Source organism: Macaca nemestrina, chromosome 8 (genome assembly GCF_043159975.1).
Source record: "Macaca nemestrina isolate mMacNem1 chromosome 8, mMacNem.hap1, whole genome shotgun sequence".
NCBI lineage: Eukaryota > Metazoa > Chordata > Mammalia > Primates > Cercopithecidae > Macaca > Macaca nemestrina.
The window spans coordinates 79,460,999-79,479,775 of record NC_092132.1 but is presented as its reverse complement, the minus strand read 5'-3'; the positions used below and the strand labels follow the sequence as shown (position 1 = coordinate 79,479,775).

The following is an 18,777-nucleotide window of genomic DNA, read 5'->3' as shown; positions in this document are numbered from 1 at the left end:
GGAGCCACTAATCCCTGGGTCTTCTAGGTAAATCTTATTGTATAAAATAATTTGGAACAAGTTTTTTGTTTCTTGCCACTAAAGAAATTCTGGCTGATACAACGAGTGACATGCTGCAGCCTGCTCATATTGGTTCAGGACAGCCAGTTCTATACATGTCTTCCCCTCCCCCATTCAGTGATACTGCACTGACAGCTTCAAATCAGCCACGGTAAGAAGATGTACACTATTTAATCTTTATTGAAGTATAGAGAAGACTGGAATAGGAACATTCAGTGCTGGTAGTTAAAATGAGCAGAAATTGGTAAGCACCATTTTTCTTTCAGAGGTCCAGTTGCTACACATTTACCAGCATACCACTGGATACAACTCTATTTCAAAGTTTTCTTTTCATCAGATCTACCTTTTTATTCCCATAAAAGTTAATAATAATAAATAAGTTATTAAAATAAGAATTTTACCAACAAAATACCATATATATCTGGGTTTCCAATAAGACCTTATTAGAAAAAAAATCTCCCGTATTTATTTCTATAAAAGAATATTTCAGAATATGGAAAACTACTGACATTGTAAGTTTTTTTTAAAAAGAAACTGACTATGAAACAGTACACACAGTAGGAGAATCTATTTCAATGAACAGATAATAGGACTGCTGAGCTAAACACCAATATGTTCACAATGTTATCTCTGGGTAGTAACATCACAAATGATTCTTATATTTTGGCATGTTCTTTCCCTTGATTTTTAATGATGAACATGCAAACTTATTAAGAGTAATAAAGAAAAATACAATTTGTATTTTCAAAAGGAAGAAAAGTAAAATACAGTAATTTTTGTCCATGAGCACAAAAAGACACTTTTTTTCCTTCCATTTTATCTAGGAAGAACCTATGCAATTCCTTGCAGGTAGGAAGGTAGCACTAATTCTTAACTGGGTGATTCTTTGTTGCTATTTATAATACAAAGTTACAAACTTGTTCTCTACCTCAAGAAAATGTAGTCATAAATTGACTTACCATATGCATTATAAGAAAAGTGCTGTATTCTTCACACATAATTGCTTTGAAAATAATGTGATCTGATTCATGAAATTGCATAACCTCTACTCCTAAAGAGGATATAGTAAAGTGAAGTAGTACTTGACCAAGAGTTAGATTTGGTTTCTGGTTCTAGAGTTAAACCTTATTAGCCATGTGACCTCTGGCAAGGAGCAATCTCTCTGAACCTAAATCTTCTCATGTGTTAAATGGAGGCTAATAACACCCATTCCTCTTGACAGGATGAAATAAAGTATATGAAGACTATCAAATGAAAGATGGATTAAAAGCACTGCTTCATTATATAAACATTGTAAGTCTTACAACAACCGTATTTTGTTCCATTTTGATACAAAAAAACAGCTTTATAATCAGGAAGTTATGATGCCAGTTTCTCTGGTAACAGGTTAATTTGCTCAGTGCTTTGAAGATCTTTGTATCAAAAAAATTTTAAAAATATTTTCTTTACTGCTTTACTCTTTTAAATTTACCTCAAAAAATCCAAGGATGATGTCAACAGACTAGCATTACCACAACATGACACTAGAAAAGCCAAGGAAGCTATAGATTGATTTCAGTAAGAAATTTGGCTGTAAAAGAAACTACCATCAGAGTGAACAGGCAATCTACAGAATGGGAGAAAATTTTTGCAATCTACCCATCTGACAACAGGATAATATCCAAAATCTACAAAGAACTTAAACAAATTTACAAGAAAAAATCAAACAACTCCATGAAAAAGTGGGCAAAGGATATGAACAGACGCTTTTCAAAAGACATTTATGCAGCCAACAGACACATGAAAAAAAGCTCATCACCACTGGTCATCAGAGAAATGCAAATCAAAACCACAATGAGATACCATCTCTCACCAGTTAGAATGGCAATCATTAAAAAGTCAGGAAACAACAGGTGGTGGAGAGGATGTGGAGAAATAGGAACACTTTTACACTGTTGGTGGGAGTGTAAACTAGTTCAACCATTGGGGAAGACAGGGTGGCAATTCCTCAAGGATCTAGAACTAGAAATACCATTTGACCAAGTGATCCCATTACTGGGTATATACCCAAAGGATTATAAATCATGCTACTATAAAGACATATGCACACGTATGTTTACTGAGGCACTATTCACAATAGCAAAGACTTGGAACCAACCCAAATGTCCATCAATGATAGACTGGATTAAGAAAATGTGGAACATATACACCATGGAATACTACGCAGCCATAAAAAAGGATGAGTTCATGTCCTTTGTAGGGACATGGATGAAGCTGGAAATCATCATTCTCAGCAAACTATTGCAAGGACAGAAAACCAAACACCTCATGTTCTCACTCATAGGTGGGAACTGAACAATGAGAACACTTGGACACAGGGTGGGGAACATCACACACCGGGGCCTGTCGTGGGGTGGGGGGATGGGTGAGGGATAGCATGAGAAGAAATACCTAATCTAAATGATGAGTTAATGGGTGCAGCACACCAACATGGCACACGTATACATATGTAACAAAGCTGCACGTTGTGCACATGTACCCTAGAACTTAAAGTATAATAAAAAAAATACTGCTGTAAAAGCCCTGAATAAAATATTAGCAAGTAGAGTCATCAATAGAACAATATTTTTTTTTTTTGTTTTAAAAGGACAACATATTTTAACCAAGTAAAAATCATCCTATTTTTTAAGGATAAATTAATATTAGAATATCTACTAAGGTAATTTACTGTATTAGAGCAAAGGTGAAAAACTTAAAAGTATCTCAATAAATGACCCAAAATTATGTGAATAAAACAATCACTCCCATATAAATACTCCTAATATTCAAACATATTTTAAGAAACAATCATTCCCAAATAAATAATTCCTAATAAAGAAAAAGGTAAAACTGTTATTTGCAGGTGATAATGAAACAGACAAGAAAGGGGGCTGAAAAACTATTAGAAACAATAAATGTAGTATACAACTGATTTACAAAATTAATTCAAAAATTAAGTTTGCCCACATACAACCAATTAGGTAGAAAACATAATGAGGGAAAAGATTTAATTTATATCTGCAACCAAATAAAAGTAAATCTGGGTAAAAACAACAAAAATTATAAAGGCCTCTATGAAGAAAACTGTAATCTCTATTGAAGGATAGAGAAGACTGAAATAGGAACATTCAGTGCTGGTAGTTAAAATGAACAGGAGGAGGAAGTGCAGAAAAAAAGGAGGAAGATGAGAGCAACTTTACCAGTCAGGTTCCCAGCAGAAAACTGATGACAAACTCAAGGAGGTAACTGAAGAGAACTTCACGGAGGGACTGTTAACTGAGGTCTGACTAGGGTGCAGCACCCAGGGGCTAGCAATAGTGGAAAGCTGTTACTACTGAACCCTAGTGAAGACTTTCACTGTGGGAGAGAAGACGAGAAATGTGGTCTTAGGTAAACAAACATAGCCCTCCAAGGGGAAAAGCTGGGAAATGTACCCTAAACTCTCTCTCCTCCCACCCGCCCATCTCCTGCTAGGCCTCCCATTGGCCAACCCAACCAGAAGCCAGATGGCAAGAGAGGCTAGATGATTCCACAGAGGTTAGCCTCTTTTGGCAGAGAGCAAGATGAAGAGTAGAGAATATATTCGAAAGAGCAAAAGGAACATCTAGCACAGCAGCTATTCTCCTTTGACTGTTTATGCCAGGCACTGCTCTAAGCACCTTATTTGGATTAATTCTTTTAATTCTCACATGGTCTAACAATGCCAATTAACCCTAAACTACAAATTCAAACAATTCCAGTAAAAATATTTGGTGTGTAGTTAGAGGGAAGAAGGGAGTTTTTGACAAATGATAGATTCTTCTAGAATAATAAACATACATGCAAGATCAGGGAGGGGGAAAAAGAAAAACAGTCCTATCAAATACAAAACTAAATTATTAAACTATTAATTTAAATGGTTTGATACTGGAACATCAATAGACAGATCAATGGAAAAGAATAGAAAGTCCAGGCCAGGTGCGGTGGCTCACACCTGTAATCCCAGCACTTTGGGAGGCCAAGGCAGGTGGATCACTTGATCCCAGGAGTTGGAGACCAGCCTGGGCAACATGGCAAAACCCCATCTCTACAAAAAATACAAAAAATTAGCCAGGTGAGTGGCATGCACCAGTGGTCCCAGCTACTCAGGAGTCTGAGGTGGGAGGATCGTTTGAACTCAGGAGGTGGAGGTTGCAGTGAGCCAAGAATGCACCACTGCACTCCAGCCTGAGTGACAGAGCGAGATCCTGTTTCAAAAACAGAAAAAAAAAAAAAAGAAAGTCCAGGAATAGAACAAAATACATGCACAAGAATTTCACATGTAATAGAGGTAGTGTTTCAAATAAATGGAGAAAAGATGCAGTATTTAATAAATGATTTCGGAGAAACTGGCTAGTAAGTAGAGGAGGAAAGGCTAAATTACTGCCTTATTCCTTATACCACAATAAATTCCAGATGAAGCAAAGATCAGAACATGAGAAACAAACTGTGGAAGCAGATTCATAAAGAATAATGTAAAAGAACTGTATAAGGACACAACAATGAAAGTATTATCTTAAAGCAGAAAAGATAATATTCTAAGCATGATATAGCACCAGAAGCCTTAAAAGGGGGAAAAATATGACACATTTAATTAAATAAAACCACCACACACAAAAAATCTACCATAAAAAGTCAGATAAAGAGATAGGAGATCAGATAAAATACTGGTAATATTGTAATAAAATCTCATTTTTCTTATATTACTCTTGCAACAAGATAATGACCAGATATATATTTTTGAAAAATAGAAATGCTATTAACATAAAAACATGCAGAGCATCACTTTTAATAGAAGCAAAACAAACCTAATGAGATAGCTTCTTATTTTAACCATCACACTGGCAAGGATTAGAAAGACTGATAATACCTCACTGCCAGTAAGGGTATGGAGATAACGAGAAAGAAACAACAGATACCCTGCATTATTGAAAGGCTCACTAGCCAACTCAGGAACCAAACATATTAGAATAAATTTTCAAATGAACCTTCATTATCTGGACTGTCCCTACACTTGCTCAGGAACTAAACAGATTTGGATAACACCATATCCCTTACCATTTGAACTCACTGTGCTAATTCAAGAAAAGGAAAATATTTGGACAGGGTAGGCGCTGTGAAAAATACAAATAAAAATACAAAACATACAGTTTTGTAGTGAGAATGTAAGTTAGCATAATCCTTTCAGAGATATCAAAGTTATAAATGCACACAGCTTCTGACCCAAGTTCTACCACTTCTAGAAATGAATGTCACAGATATATTAGCATAGGAATGTAAATATGTATGCACAGGATATTTACTGCAACACTGTTTGAAACACTATTAAAAAAAAACACACACACACAAGAAACCCAACAACCAAAAAACTTAACAGCCTAAGCATCTTCATTAGTAGTGACCTGATTAAATTACAGTCCATTTACAGAAAGTTATGAAATCCTAGTTTTTCAAAGATGATTGGTATGTACTGGGAAAAGACCATTTAGTGAATCTTCTTAGACCAGGAACCAAAATGTAATGTAAATATTGAAAATGATAGTTGATTTTCAAATTTTGACTTGAAAAATGAGATAAAAATACACAAGTTTAAATTATTTTATATTTGACAAAATTTAAGTTATAATTTCAACTGCAAAATTCTTAGACTAAAAGAATGAATCAAGCACTGACTTTATTTTTTAGTGTAATCTTTTTGACAAAATTGTACAATAACACTATTGGATATCCTTCATGTTTTTCTCTTATGGGACAATTACAAAGAAGATATTCTTGCAAAAATTCTGAAGGGTTCCATCCATTTTCCTACGGTCGTCAAATCAGGCTTCCTCACAGCATCTATTATATCATCAACCTTGTTAATTTTCTCTACTTCAACTGTCAATAGCTTTGAGTTCTTTAATATCACACCCACGAACTTCATAGACACCTGCATATTTTGCAAGATGACCAATTTCAGTTTGCAAATGATTTTATTCTCTTTCATTAAAATTGTTAATAAATGGTCAGGGCAACATTTGAGTGGAAACTAATTTTAAAAGTGGTGTTTTCATTACTGAATTTTTTTTTCTGAAGACCTTGGCTTACATAACCAATGTAGTAACACAGATGCTAAGCAGGTGATTAAATGAAAATGACCTATTATACTGATATAAAGATGTTCAAGATACACTTATTTATAGAACAATATGTAGTATGATTCCATTTGCTTAAAAAGGACTTTCATATGTGTATATATAATACATACATATATGTATGAAGATATCTATCTTTATATGTGAACAGATTTTCAGAAAAAGCATTCAGGAAACTATAAACATTGCTTAACTCTGGGGAACTGCTAAGAAGAGGTTTCCTTTAATTGTATTTTATATCCTTCTAAATTATTTAATTTTGGCCAGGTGCAGTCGCTCATGCCTATAATCTCAGCACTTTTGGGAGGCCAAGAAGGACAGATCACCTGAGGTCAGGAGATCGAGACCAGCCTGACCAACATGTAATCCCAGCACTTTTGGGAGGCCAAGGAGGATGGATCACCTGAGGTAAGGAGTTCAAGACCAGTCTGGCCAACACAGTGAAACCCCGTTTCTACTAAAATACAAAAATTAGCTGGGTGTGGTGGCGGGCACCTGTAAACCCAGCTACTCGGGAAGCTGAGGCAGGAGAACTGCTTGAAACCAGGAGGCAGAGAGGTTGCAATGAGCTGACATCGCATCACTGCACTTCAGCCTGGGTGACAGAGACTCCATCTCAAAAAAAAAAAAAATTTAATTTGCTACAAAGAAGTAATAATACACATTTACAATGATGCTGACAACAATATTTATAATGTATTTACAGTAATGGTATGTTGATGATATAATTAGGTTTTAAATTAAATACATAGTAATGATAGATAATCTATGATCCCAGCTTTCAGGAGTTTAAACTAAGCCCCAACTTGTAAGAGCCATTAAATTTAGAAATCTCAAATACTAATTAGTTAAACCATTTAAATTACATTCTTATGCAACGCTCAATGCAAGGCTCAATTACCCTAGCAGTTTTTTTCAAATCTAATTACTTCAGACAGAAAACCTTTGTTTACCTCTTTACACTTTAGAGACAGGATCTGGTCTCTGATTACCAAGTTGGGAAATAAAATCTGAGATTTAAGCAATAGGCAAAAGTTAAGTAAAACTAACTCCCAATCATGACACAAAAAATATCTGTGCTCACTGAAGCAACTTTAACTGTTCTAAAACCTCTCCCAAGAAAAAAGAGAGATGTGTTCATTTTATACTAAAATTTCAATAAGTGTCAAAATCAAAATATAGTCAGATGATTCTCAAAGTGTGCTACAGGGAGACCCAATACCTTTTCAAAGGGTCTTAGAATTATACATTGTTAAAAGATCTCTTGACAGAATAATGGATTTTAATGTAACAGTACAAAATATTCATTGAGATGGTTTCAGATCCTATGTTGTAACTAACTTTTACAAAACTATCACTTCTTGAGTTTTACTGTCATATCACAGAATATTCACCATTATGTGAAAAGGCTTCTAAAATATACCTCCAACTACATCTTAGTGGGGCCTGATTTTCTTCACTTACTTCAGCCAAAGCAACACACAGCCAAAGCAACCAAGCAACACAACAAAGCAACAAATTCAATGCAAAGTCAAAAGTGAAATCCAGCTGTCTTCTATTAAGGTAGACCTTAATGAGATTTGAGAATGTAAAGCAATGCCACTCTCCTACTTCACTTTGGAAAATACATATTTTCATTTAAAACATGTTATTTATGTTAACATGTAATTGGTATTTCTTGTAAATGAATAATATTTAGCTCTTTTCTCAGTTTTAATTTCTAATACAATAAATATCACTATATAAAATCCACATAAACAAAAGCTCTTTCAAGTTCTGAGAATAATAAAAGTGGAAAGGAATCCTGAAACAAAAAGTTTTGAGAATCATTATCACAGTCTATTCTATGAATCAAAAGGCAAAGAGGTGAAAGCAATTTGCTTACAACTAGGACGAACGTGCAGAAGGTGAATGTTAGATACTAAATTTGCTTTTTAGATAGAATTCAATGCTTTTTAAAGAGATGAGAAAAAATATATTTATAGTCTTCTATATTAACCTACATATTGACATTTCCAGTGCTCTTCATTTCTTCCTGTGGATTTGAGTTTCCATCTGGTGTCATTTCCTATCAACCTAAAGAACTTAATCTTTTAGTATTTCTTATAAGGTAGGTCTGATAGCTACAAATTCCGTCTTTGTGTAGGAATGTATTTATTTCACCTTCATTTTTGAAGGTTAGTTTTGCTAAATATAGACTTCTTCACAGACAGTTTTCTTCTTCCAGCACTTTTAATATGTCACCCCACTGCCTTGGGCCTCCACCAATACTGATGAGAAAGCAGCCATTAGTCATTGCTGATGCTTCCCTCTGTGTAGTGAGTTGATTTTCTCTTGCTGCTTTCAAGATATTCTCTTTGTCTTTCAGGAGTTTGACTATGTCTAGGCATGGGTCTCTTTGTATTAATCCTAGTCACATTCACTGACCTTCTGGATGTGTAATTTAATGTTTTTCATCAAATATGTGAAGTTGTCCAAAAGGTCATTTTTCTGACCCTTTCTCCTTTTAAGACTCTCATTACACATATGTTGTACACTTAATGATTTTTACAGATTTCTGAGGTTCTGTTCAATTTTCTTCTGTCCTTTTCCTGTTTTCAAGATTGAATAATTTCTACTGGTCTGTTGTCCAAGTTCATGGATTCATTTTCTTGTCATCTCAAATCTGCTATGAACCCCTCCAGTGAATTTTTAATTTCAGATATTGTATTCTTCAACTCTAGAATTTCCATTTGATTTTTAAAACTTTTAACTTTGCAATAAATTATTTACAGAAAAGTTGCAAAGATAGTACAGAGTGTTCCTATATATGCTTCCCTAATGTCAACATTTTCTCCTAATGCTAATTAATATCTTACATAACTGTGTTATACTTACATATCATATACATATATAGACATACATCTACAAATAAACATGTCTCTATATAACACATTTACATTAACACACATAATAATGGAGGTGTCTTACATAACCATGGTACATTTGTCAGAAATAACAAATTTCCATTGGTGCAACAAAACAAACTAAAATATAGACTTTATTTAAATGTCACCAGTTTTTCTATTGTTATTTTCTTGTCCAGAATTCAATACACAATACCACATTGCATTTAGTCATCATGTCTCTTTGATCTCCTCTGACCTGTAATAATTTCTCAATTTTTCCTTGTTTTCCATGACCTTGACAGGTTTGATGAGTACTGGTCAGGTGCTCTTATGGAATAACCCTGAGTTTGGCTTTATCTGTTGTTTTCTCATGATTAGACTCAGGTTATAGGTTTTAGGGGAGAACACTACAGAGGTGAAGTCCCTCTCATCATATCTCATATCAAGGAGTGGTTTTTTTGTTATTAAAAAAATAATTTCTATATTCTTGTTGAGAATCTCAATTTGTTGACATTGTTATACTTTAAATATAATTTCCTTTTGTTCTTTTCACATACTTACAGTAGTTTAAGTCTTTACTAAATCCAGTATTTGGGGACAGAGACAATTTCTACTGACTTTTTTTTCCTTGTGTATGCATCACCCTGTTTCTTTACATGTCTTATAATTTTTTTTGTTGTTAAATCTAGGGATTTTAGATAATGTAGCAACGCAGAATTCTGACTGTTTTCCCCATTAAAGGTACTGTTGCCATTTTGTTTCTTTTTTGTTTAGCATCATGATCACGACAAATATGTGAAATCTGTCTCCTCTATGGTACACAATCATTGATATCTCTGCTCAGTTTTTTTCTTAAATATACTTTCATTTTTTATTTTTTAAGCCTGCCTCCCTAGGAGTTGTCCCTTTGCACAATTTAGTAGTCGCTGTGACACTGAACAGAGATTGTGTTCAAATACCTCAAGATAGCAAGGCTTCCATCTCTGTTCATGGGCATATGTGTGGGAAGGGAAGTGCATTCAAAGTTCAGTCTGTTTTCAAGTTTGCTCTGAGTTGAACTTCCCATAGGGAGAAATTTCAAGTCTCCTATGTACAAGCATGTACCTTTGGAACCAGCCAAAAGTATGTGAATACCTTAGGCTTTCTAAGGTCTCTGTTGTGCATATGCACAGCCTCATCCAGGAATATTCTTGCCCCAAACACTACTGAATCTTCAGGCTATTTGAGCTGAGCCCCTGGTCTTCCCTTATACTTCTGGAAATTCATATTCACAACATTACCTACCACTCCAAAGAACTAAGCCCCCTTCAAACTGAGGTCCTTATGCCCTGCTTCTCACTGGCAGTACCTCCATGTTAACCAAGCTGGGGCAGAATTGGGGGAATGTGAGTAGCCTCAAGCTAGAATGGCCACTGATTCCCACTGTTCTCGCTCCAAATTCAAGAGCGTAACATTTTTCAAAGTTTTATACAATTGGCCTTTAGTCAATCTCCAGAGCACTGAAATGGCTGCTTTAGAAAAGTAATGTAATGTTGGGTGTAGTGGCTCATGTCTGTTATGCCAGCAACTTTGGGAGGCCAAGGTAAGGACTGGAGCCCAGGAGTTCAAGACCAGCCTGGGCAACATAGTGAGACACTGTCTCTACAAAAAAATATATTTTAAGTTACCTGGGTGTGGTGGCACATGCCTGTGATCCCAGCTGCTCTGAGGCTGAGGAGGAAGGATCACTTAAGTACGGAAGTTCAGGGCTGCAGTGAGCCCTGCCCACACCACTGCACTCCAGCCTGGGTGACGAGAGTGAGACCTTGTCTCAAAAAAAAAAAATTTTTTTAAGAAATAAAAATTCTACTGAAATGTTCATATTGTTTGGACCAATCATTCCACTTCTATAAAAACCATCCTTAAAGAAATAACATCAAAATATAGAGAAAACTGTAATTAGCATGTCCTTACAAAGTTATTGCTAACAGCAAGAAATTTAAAGCATGTAAGTATTTAGCAGAGTTAGATATTAATAAAACCATGGTACACACATCTGATACATTACATAATCCTTAAAAGTTAAAATTACAAAAATTATTCCATTGTAAACTTCTTAATTCTTCCCATTGACAAAAGTTAGTAAGATTAATTTTATTCAAGTTGTGGCACAATACTAGTTGTCTCCCAAAACATCTATTCTCATATACTTCCTGAGCATATAATCAGCCACACAGGCTCCATTTCCCAGCCTCCCTAATAGGTAGGCATAGCCATGTCACTACGTTCTCACCAATGATGCAATGTGAGTGAAAGAAACAGCACAACTTCCTGCTCACCTCCTCAATGGCAAACTGTACTGAATTTCCTCTTTCTCCTCCCCACAGGCTGAAGTGTGAAACTGCACAACCACGACAAGTGGATCCCTGTATTACTTCATGGAGCAGAATAGAATATCTCCACCTATTACATGACAGCAAAATAAAATGTTATCTTATTACGGAGACTAAGTAACCACAAAAATCCACATTTTAAAAAGCATTACACAGCCAGGTGTGATGGCTCACACCTGTAATCCCAACACGTTGGGAGGCCGAGGCAGGCAGATCACTTGAGGCCAGGGGTTCAAGACCAGCCTAGCCAACATGGCGAAACCCTGTCTCTACTAAAAATACAAAAATTAGCGGGACATGGTGGCACATGCTGGTAGTTCCAGCTACTCAAGAGGCTGGGGTGGGAGGATTGCTTGAGCCCAGGAGGTGGAGGTTGCTGTGAGCCGAGATAATGCCACTTCACTCCAGCCTGGACGACAGAGTGAGACCCTGATTCCAGAAAAGAAAAAAGGAATTATATCCCCCAAAGCTATAAAATTAAATGTACCAAATGATCAAAACTACCTTAAAATATGTATATAAAACATAGGAAATACATAAAAATAATATTTGGTGGTAGAATTATTAATTATTCTTTATCAGACTTTCAGGAATATTGTTTAAATTACTTGGACAATTTTAAAAGTTGAAATTCTTTTTGTTTGTTTTTTGAGATGGAGTCTCGCTCTGTTGCCCAGGCTGTAGTGCAGTGGCACAATCTTGACTCACTGCAACCTCTGCCTCCCAGGTTCAAGAGATTCTCCTGCCTCAGCCTCTCAAGTAGCTGGGACTACAGGCGACCAACACCAAGCCTGGCTAATTTTTGTATTTTTTGTAGAGACAGGGTTTCACCATGTTGGCCAGGGTGGTCCCGAACTCCTGACCTCAGGTGATCCACCCGCCTCGGCCTCCCAAAGTGTTGGGATCACAGGCGTGAGCCACCACCTCTGGCCGAAATTGTTGACTTAAACAACTGAGGATATAAATAGTAAAACAGTGAAAAGCAGTTCCAAAACAGATTAAGAAATTTTTATCCTACTGACTTTCCTATTATAAAACGTGGGTCCTCTGGCCAATATTCCAAATCCAAGGTGCTTGGTCTGCAACCCAGTGTCATTTCCATTCTTTAATAAGAATTATCTACTCATATTTCTCAAGGACACTAGCTAGTAGCCTTAACCAGTAAGACTAACTCCATATAACTAAACAAGCCTTTTCGACTTTTTCTTTTTTAAAAAAACCTTTTTTGGCCGGGCATGGTAGCTCACGCCTGTAATCCCAGCACTTTGGGAGGCCGAGGCGGGCAGATCAGGAGGTCAGATCGAGACCATCCTGGCTAACGCGGTGAAGCCCCGTCTCCACTATAAATACAAAAAATTAGCTGGGCGTGGTGGCAGGGGCCTATAGTCCCAGCTACTTGGGAGGCTGAGGGAGGAGAATAGCGTGAACCCGGGGGGCGGGGCCTGCAGTGAGCCGAGATCGCGCCACTGCACTCCAGCAGCCTGGAGTAAGACTCCGTCTCAAAATAAATAAAATAAATAAATAAATAAATAAATGAAATAAAAAATAATAGAATTTTTAAAACCTTTTTTATTTGTATATGTTTTAGAGAAAATAATGCCTCAATGCAAGGAGACATGAGAAACAGACCTAAAAAGCTTTATGAAGCTTCCCTTAACCTAAAAATCAAAAGGATGAGCGCTGTTCCCACTGTGAAAAGCATAGCTTCTCATAAAATAGCAATTTAAGGTTAAAATTCCCTCCTCCCCAAACCAAGAAACTAAAACAGCCCAACCCAAAGAAAGCAAAATAAATGTAAAAACTTTGCCATCCTCTCATATTTGAAACTATATAATCCCTCTAAAAATATAGCCAATTTATACAGTATCTTGAGGTTCCCCAAAACAATTGTTTTGAAGGGGAAGAAATGTGTATAACCCTGTAATATATTGCTACTGCAAATCGGTCTAATTATATAAGTGGTACCCCTGACTCCCTAGCAATATGTACCGTAAATGTCCATTTTTAGAGCTGTGCTGTCCAGTGAGAATCACTAGCCATCTGTAGCTATAGCATACTTGAAATGGTGATAGTCAGAATCAACATGTGCTCCCAGCAGACAACACACACTGACTTTTGAAGACTTATTATCTAAAAACTATAAAATATATACCTTTGTAATTTTGATTACATGTTAAATTGATAAAATTTTACACGCAGTGAGTTAAATAAAATTAATTTCATCTGTTTCATTTTACTTTTTAAAATATGGCTACAACAAAATTAAAAATTACATATGTGGCTCACAGTATATTTCTACTGGACACCAATGGTGTCATACCTGAATGAGCTGATACAGTTTCTAATAGGCAGAATTTCACAACCATTGCCTTTTGGCTTAGTACTCTCTAGTTGCATACTTTTATGTTGAAAACAAAAAGGGTATGTTGACCTGGGGTTATATCCCACAGATTACTAAAGATAAGGGCTGCCTACAGTCATCCCACTACTCAACAGGGACCAATCTGTTAGAATAAACAAGGCCCCAGGAGAAATCCAGAGACCTCTGTAAAGTCTTCAAGGGCTGGAAAACTGCCCCTCATTCTGACCTTGCTGTCCATCAGCTTATATGAGAGACTGTGAATGCTATACCACTTCAAGAAGCTCTCCAGAAAACCTTTGTCATCCTAAGAAAAAACAGTAGCCACCTTGAGATGGCATATGGTACTTCAGAACAGAAATGACTGAATGCCATGGCAGAGAAAGGGGTGGCATTGTGGGAAGGAGAAAAAAGGAGGAAGTGTGGGTAGAGCGGACAGCTGGACTCTCTGTAGGACTAGGTCACTGACAGGACTTGGTAACAGTTTGATTCACTTTCTACGTTTGCTGAATACCTACTTTGCGTGAAGCACTGGGCTTACGAAAGTGAAATAAACAGTATCCGCTCTTAAGAATCACATATTCTAACCAAACATACTGAAATCAGAAGAGAGCAGTGGACAAGGTCAGCTGTGCTAAGAGTTAATCCTAGGCTGTAACCTTAAAGACTGAAACCAGAGTTCGTTAATAAAGTCAAATAAATCAGCAGAGAAAAAGCTGAGGGCAACTGGACTCAGGAAGCAAAGAAAGTTATGGATACATGGTATCCTAGGGGTATGATGAGTGCACTTCAAGAACCCTTTGAAGTGTTACAAACATTTCTACACAGGCTCCCCCACTCCCATGTTTGGAGGAGGTGGAAATAATGCATAGTAATTAACAGATTATCTGAGGCAGTAGTCTCCAAAATTTTAATGTATTATCTTATCTATCTCATTATCTATTATCTATCTATATATACATACACAAACACTCTATGGAAAATAAATAAAACTAGGATCAAAAAAATTAAAGTTAAAAATAAATACAAGTAAAATCCTCAAGTTTCATTTTTCTATTTCCAGTGGTTCTTCTTGCACAGCCCACTTGAATCTTGCTCTAAGGTGTCCTAACATTAAAATAAAGACATTTAAAAATACCACTGATGGGGAGAGGAGGGTGGAAAACCTCTAGAAAATTTGAAAAACCACACCTCAAATAGAAATGAGCTGAGGCCAACCACAAAAATCCTTAAAGTCACTTCCAGAAAGGTTTTCTCCAAAAATGAATTTGGAGAATTTTCATTGTGAGACAAAGAAAACATTAAACTGAACAATGATGTTTCTACAGATTTCAGGTAATCTGTGTTCTGTTTTTACCTTCAAATTGTCCTCTTGTATGTTAATATTATTTTAAAAAATCCCTTTAAATGTTTCCAAGATATATAAATTCTCCTTAAAAACTTAAAAGTTTTAAAAAAGTAATCTGTCTAAAATGGGTCTTATTTTCTATTTTTCTTACTATAACATCACAAAATTAAGAATACTTGATTTAGGGGGAGACTGTGTGGCAACTTCTTTAACCCTGAGAATGCTTCTGTAGTACATTCAGTTACATGCATAAAAAATTTTCCTCCCATTCCACATTCTTAGGTCTAGAAAAATATTTATCTTGTCACCTTTATCATTTATTAAAAACATGAAGAGATAACTAGTCATTAATTACTGACAATTAGCTATGCATTAAGATCTTTATCAAACTAATATATTGATGACAAAAAGTTTACAAGTGGGAGATTTATAAAATACTAAAAACTTTTATTAATAATGAACTTACCCCTATTATTACATCATTACAGCAACTAAAGACTTACCAGTTAACATTTGGCAGTACAGGTAGGACATTAAAAATAAGGCAAAAAAATGGAAAGTTTCCCACAAATATGATAGAATGTTCATTTTCAATAGAAAATAATTCAAAAATTGATATAAAATATACTAAGTTGACAACAGAAAAACAAGAGCCAATAGAAACAACTCACAGAAGATACAGGCATACCTTGCTTTATTGGGCTTTTCAGATACTGCATTTTTTTTTTTTTTTTTTTACAAAATGAAGGTCTGTGGCAACTCTGCATCTAGCAAGTCTACCGGCACCATTTTCCCAACTGCATCTGCTCACTTCTTATCTCTATGTCACATTTTGATAACTGTCACAATATTTCAAACGTTTTATCATATTTGTTATGGTGATCTGTGATAGTGATCTTTAATGATACTATTGTAATTGTCTGGGGTGCCATGAAACTTGTCCATATAACACTCAAATTTAATGAGGAATTGCTTCTTACTGATGAGCAAAGAAAGTAGTTTCCTGAGTTGAAATTTACTCCTGGTGAAGATGCTGTGAACACTGCTGAAATGACAACAAAGAATTCAGGATGTTACATAAACTCGGTTGATAAAGCAAGGTTTGAGAGGACTGACTCCAATTTTAGAAGAAGTTCTGCCTATGGATAAAATGCTATTAAACACTATCACATGCTACAGAAAAATCTTTTATGAAAGGGAAAGTCCATCAATGCAGCAAATGTCATTGTTGTCTTATTTTAAGAAATTACCACAGCCACCCAACCTTCAGCAACTCCCACCCTGATCAGTCAGCAGCCATCAACTGAGGCAAGACCCTCGACCAGCGGAAAGATTACAGCTTAATGAAGGCTCAGATGACTGTTAGCCTTTTTTAGCAATAAAGTATTTTTAAATTAAAGTGTGTACATTGTCTTTATTAGACATAATGCTACTGTACACTTAATAGACTACAGTGCAGCGCAAATATAACTTTTATATGCATGGGGAAACCAAAAGACTCACGTGACTTGCTTTATTGTGTTATTAGCTTTATTGTGATAGTCTGAACCCACAATATCTGAGGTATGCCTATAGACAGAGCAGGTAATTAATAACAAACATATATTACAAGTTTAATATTTAACAAATTCCAGAAATGGAAACTAAATATATTGGAAATATAAATTGGCATCACCTTTCTGGAAACAAATTTGACAATATGCTTTGATCTAGTAATTACATTAGGAAATGATTTCAAAATTCAAGATTTATGCATAAAAATCATCACAATATTTCTGCACAAAAAATACTTGATTAAAATATTCTAAAATGTTAAGAGTGGTTATCTCTCAGTGGAAGAACTATGGATGGTCTTTACTTTCTACTTTATATTTTTTCATATATTCCATGTATTTTATAACAAGCATACATTAACTTTAGTCCAAAAAAAAATTCAAGTTACTTTTTAAAGGTTCTTTTAACAAATATCACCCAGTTCTTCTTATAGAAACAAATAATGAATGTTTGCTATTTCTATTCCAATGGACTGGGCTCCTATTCTAATTCTGGATTTATACCTCCCACTTACCAAGAACATCAGCCTCCACAACAGCACAGCAGAGGAGCTTTAGTTAGAGACAGATCTAAGTTTAAATCCTAGAAATACCACTTATAGCTGTGTTACTTTGGGTACCTTACTGTTCTAAACTTCAGTGTATTCTTAAATAAGACTTGCATATATTATACTTATATATTTAGAGATTAAGATAGTTCCAATATTACAAAGGGCAATTCAGAAAGGGTATAAAGATGAAGGTGGAATCTTGGAGGAGGTAGGTGGGAAGAATACAATTTGGGATTCATCCAGAGGAAAGTTATGGTAACATATGTTCTGACATGGTAAGCATGAGACTAAATGAGTAAGTTTTTCTTCATTCTTTTGTAAAGAACACTTACTATGTGATATACACTAGGGACAGAGCAGTCAATAGGATAAATAGGATTCCTGTCTGCTGACCATATATTCAATGGCGGTGAAGGTAGGGGGTGAAGTGGAAGTGAATGCCAGGCAGAGACATACAAATCAAATTAGTGAGGTGTGTCATAAATAAAGTGTAACAGGTAATGGGATAGATGGGGGATGGGAGCTATTTTGAAGGGGATGGCCAATGAAGGCTCCTCTGCAAAGACTGAGCTGATACTTGAATGACATGGAACTATGGGAAGAGCTTGAGTCTGAGAAAACAGCCAGGGCAAAGACAAAGACGAGAACAAAGCTGGCATGTTCACAAACAGCAGGGAGACCACTGTGAAAGGAGAAGAGATTGAAGAGGTAGCAGGGACCAGATCATGTGGGGCCATATCATGAAAAGGAGTTGGAATTGTGTTTTACTGTGATGAGAACACGCTGATGTTTTGAATAGACTGACACAATCTTACTGCATCTTAAAAATTACTTCAACCAAACAGTGGAGGCAGAATTCTAGTGACAGGAGGCTACTGCAGCCGGCTAACTACGCTTTGAACTAGGTAGGACTGATGGCGCTGCAGTGGCAGAATAAAACAGAATACCCATGGAGGCTGATTTCAACTCTATCTTTGAAACCAAACACAAAGATCTCACTTCGTAAAAACTTTCCAGGTTCTCCTACCTTCAGGTGCCATCACTTAACTTCATATACCATTCTAGTGAGAACATGTATCAAAATGTATTGTAATTGTCTATTTACAAAGCTACTTTTTCTACTGGGTCAAATTCCAAGAATGAAGGCAGGAACAATGTCTTATTTATCTCTGTAATGCCTAGCAGAGTGCCTGGCATATAATAAGTGCTCAATAAATCTGACTGAAAAAATGAACAAATAAATTTGAAATAATCAAAACCATCTGTAATAGTTTCCTAGGGCTGTAACACAGTACCATAAATCAGGTGGTTTAAAACAACAGAAATATATCATCCCATAGTTCTGAAGGCTGAAGGTCCAAAATCAAGGAGTCAGCAGGACCATGCTCCCTTTGAAGGCTTTAGAGGAGAATCGTCCTTGCCCCTTTCTAGTTTCTGATGTCCCCCAGCAATCCTTGGTGTTCTCGGCTGGTGGCT

At 35.9% G+C, this 18,777-nt stretch overlaps 2 protein-coding genes and 1 long non-coding RNA gene across 6 annotated transcripts in view; 2 read left to right on the top strand and 1 right to left on the bottom strand.

The window, feature by feature from the left end:
- Positions 1–1,330, top strand: part of LOC105482197 (mitochondrial fission regulator 1) — a 172,684-nt gene extending 171,354 nt beyond the window's left edge. The window contains exon 8 of the mRNA XM_071068167.1: positions 1,283–1,330. Coding sequence (XP_070924268.1) covers positions 1,283–1,315 — 33 coding nt within the window. The 3' untranslated portion in view covers positions 1,316–1,330. The remainder of the gene's footprint in view (positions 1–1,282) is intronic.
- The window catches only part of LOC105482198 (phosphodiesterase 7A), a 129,059-nt gene that overhangs the window by 95,272 nt on the left and 15,010 nt on the right, over positions 1–18,777 (bottom strand). The window contains exon 2 of one of the 4 annotated variants that reach the window (XM_071068165.1): positions 11,437–11,560. The exons of the other annotated variants lie outside the window; for them this stretch is intronic. The gene's annotated coding sequence lies outside the window, so the exon portion shown is untranslated. The remainder of the gene's footprint in view (positions 1–11,436; positions 11,561–18,777) is intronic. 4 annotated transcript variants of the gene reach the window in all.
- Positions 3,143–12,285, top strand: LOC139355833 (uncharacterized). The gene is made up of 3 exons (XR_011606974.1): positions 3,143–3,468; positions 6,498–6,638; positions 11,485–12,285. It is a non-coding gene; the product is annotated as an uncharacterized lncRNA (long non-coding RNA).